The sequence below is a fragment of the Dinoponera quadriceps genome, unplaced genomic scaffold (genome assembly GCF_001313825.1).
Source record: "Dinoponera quadriceps isolate SergipeBrazil2010 unplaced genomic scaffold, ASM131382v1 scaffold10437, whole genome shotgun sequence".
In the NCBI taxonomy this organism is placed as follows: domain Eukaryota; kingdom Metazoa; phylum Arthropoda; class Insecta; order Hymenoptera; family Formicidae; genus Dinoponera; species Dinoponera quadriceps.
This window is the reverse complement of record NW_014564283.1, coordinates 2,397-5,540: the sequence shown is the minus strand read 5'-3', so window position 1 is coordinate 5,540 and position 3,144 is coordinate 2,397. Positions and strand designations below refer to the sequence as shown.

Here is a 3,144-nt window from a genome sequence, read left to right as displayed (position 1 = left end):
AAGATATATATATATATATATATATATATATATATATATATATATATATTCCAAATATATAAATTACTTTTTCAGGATGACATGGAAGATTTACCCTTTCCTAGTCAAGAGATTGATTTTTCTCTGCCAGAGATAGAATTTGTTGGGAAACCTCGGAAGAAGGAAGAACTAGACATAAAACTAAAAGATCAGAGAGACGAATATAAAGAAATAAAGAAAGAAAAGGATATCGAAGAAAGTTTTAAAAAGGACAGCGTGCTTCGTGACACTAAAGCTTGCTGGGATATAGACAAGAAGAAGGAAGACGTAAAGAAATATACAAAGGATATAGAAATAAAGAAAGATAANTATATATATATATATATATACATATACCAAATATATAAATTACTTTTTCAGGACGACATGGAAGATTTACCATTTCCTAGTCAAGAGATTGATTTTTCTCTGCCAGAGATAGAATTTGTTGCGAAACCTCGGAAGAAGGAAGAACTAGACATAAAACTAAAAGATCAGAGAGATAAATATAAAGAAATAAAGAAAGAAAAGGATATCAAAGAAAGTTTTAAAAAAGACAGCATGCTTCGTGACATTAAAGCTTGCAAGGATATAGACAAGAAGAAGGAAGACANGGAAGATTTACCATTTCCTAGTCAAGAGATTGATTTTTCTCTGCCAGAGATAGAATTTGTTGCGAAACCTCGGAAGAAGGAAGAACTAGACATAAAACTAAAAGATCAGAGAGACGAATATAAAGAAATAAAGAAAGAAAAGGATATCGAAGAAAGTTTTAAAAAGGACAGCGTGCTTCGTGACACTAAAGCTTGCTGGGATATAGACAAGAAGAAGGAAGACGTAAAGAAATATACAAAGGATATAGAAATAAAGAAAGATAAATTTAAAGATGTAAAAGATACAAGGAAAGAACACAAATCTTCAAAAGGTCGTTCAAAAGGCAAAGATGATATGGAAGAATGTGGTATATTGACATACTTTTATCTCACTTATTTTATATTTCATCTTAATTGATAAATTATGAATCATCTATTTCTTTTCAGTGAATATAAGAAAAGAACGTAAGGATTCCGAGTCTGGCCGTGAACTTTTAAAGAGAATCCCCAAAAGACCAACTAGGCAAAGCATGGAATGTTCGTCTAAAGCTTCTTCCAGTCCTCGTGACACACCACCACCAAAACGAAGAAGAATATAATAAAGAAATATTATTCTTAGTCACAATGAATATATTTTGCATAATTTAACATATAGAGTATCACTTTTTTATGATTTAAAAAAAATACCAAGGAAAGTTTGTCAGAGTATATAATGGATGTAACATAGATGTAGTGTTTTTTTTTACATTAGTTTTTAAAAAAATATTCAATGTAAAAATATATAATTCATTTTTGACGCATGCTATAAGGAATGAAATATCTTCATAATCTTAGATTTCAAGTTAAGATTAAATCAGTTCAGTTGTAGCTTTGATGTAGCTAAATGAATTTTTAACTCATTTTTCTCTGAAGTTAGAATATATGTTCTTTAAATGGAAAATTTAAACTGGTAGCGAGATACTTCTGAATTACTCATGTAATCTATATTTCATATAAAATAACATTCAGATTGNCGCGCGCGCGCGCGCGTACATAATGGGTGTAACATAGATGTAGTGTTTTTTTTACATTAGTTTTTAAAAAAATATTCAATGTAAAAATATATAATTCATTTTTGACGCGTGCTATAAGGAATGAAATATCTTCATAACCATAGATTTCAAGTTAAGATCGGCTCAGTTGTAGCTTTGATGTAGTTAAGTGAATTTTTAACTCATTTTTCTCTGAAGTTAGAATATATGTTCTTTAAATGGAAAATTTAAACTGGTAGCGAGATACTTCTGAATTACTCATGTAATCTATATTTTATATAAAATAATATTCAGATTGAGGTAAAATAACATAAACAAGCAAGATTATGTAAAATATTCATCAGTTTTACGCTCTATTATTAGTTTTAATTGTGGCAGGGAGAATTGAATGAAAACATGAGACTTATGGTTACCAGCCAAAATTTATTGAAATAGTGACATTCATGAAACAGGAATGTTTCAAATGGACTGCAGTCTTATTTTGTGGGTTCTTCTCGAAAAATGTATTGATATATGTGTTGTTATNATTTAAACTGGTAGTGAGATACTTCTGAATTACTCATGTAATCTATATTTCATATAAAATAACATTCAGATTGAGGTAAAATAACATAAACAAGCAAGATTATGTAAAATATTCATCAGTTTTACGCTCTATTATTAGTTTTAATTTCGGCAGGGAGAATTTAAGGAAAACATGAGAGACTTATGGTTACCAGCTAAAATTTATTGAAATAGTGACATTCATGAAACAGGAATGTCTCAAATGGACTGCAGTCTTATTTCGTGGGTTCTTCTCGAAAAATCTATTGATGTATGTGTTGATACATAGATATTTATGAACAATTAAACATTGCCCATACGCCATCTTTGAGAAGCACGTGTGCCGAAATGTGCATCACCCACGATCGATGTAATCCATGTATTTCGCTCAGTGAACTTCTGGTTGTGAACCATGTATGTCGCTTGGTAAACTCCTGGAAAGCGGCAGAATCCGGATCCTGGCTGGCAACGATTTTATCCGCGTCGATCAAAACTGTCGTTCCGATTATCGCAGTCTTCTTGCTTCGCGCTCAGATTCGAGTAGGGTTAGGAGATCACCCTCGCGAACCGGGCCTTTCACGTTCCTGATGATTTGTCGATTCTGTTCACCCAGGAACTCCACCTTTACTTGTGTGCATTGTCCTTGTGAACCTGTGCGTCCCAGGACCTTGATGACACGTGCCAAAACTACTGGCTTATCCATTTTGTTTTTCACGTGGTGGGATACAACAAACGACGAATGTCTCTCANCGACGAATGTCTCTCGCAAGTGAACGGGCAGAAGGAATTGTGAGAAATTGCTCACTGTTGGAGTCGAACATGACAACTAGCGACAACTAGTGATTATTTTAGATGAAAGTGCGGCCTAAATTATCGCAACCTGATGGCTTCTGCCCATAGGGCGCGACAACGCCTGCCACGGGGCAAAAAGTGACGCAGTAACCAATTAACGTGCCGTT

At 33.2% G+C, this 3,144-nt stretch overlaps 2 protein-coding genes across 2 annotated transcripts; one reads left to right on the top strand and one right to left on the bottom strand.

The window, feature by feature from the left end:
* Nucleotides 1-75: 75 nt before the first annotated feature.
* On the top strand, nucleotides 76-1,407 carry LOC106751280 (uncharacterized protein PF11_0207-like; the record flags this gene model as incomplete). The annotated part of the gene is made up of 3 exons (XM_014632142.1): nucleotides 76-306; nucleotides 400-979; nucleotides 1,059-1,407. Coding segments are annotated over 3 exons (963 nt in total), but the record flags the coding sequence as incomplete, so codon positions are not given.
* Nucleotides 1,408-2,348: 941 nt separating this feature from the next.
* On the bottom strand, nucleotides 2,349-2,936 carry LOC106751281 (40S ribosomal protein S28). Its single transcript, XM_014632143.1, has one exon. It carries the CDS (start codon nucleotides 2,886-2,888, stop codon nucleotides 2,691-2,693), a length of 198 nt encoding a protein of 65 aa, XP_014487629.1. The 5' UTR covers nucleotides 2,889-2,936; the 3' UTR covers nucleotides 2,349-2,690.
* Between the last annotated feature and the right edge of the window lie 208 nt (nucleotides 2,937-3,144).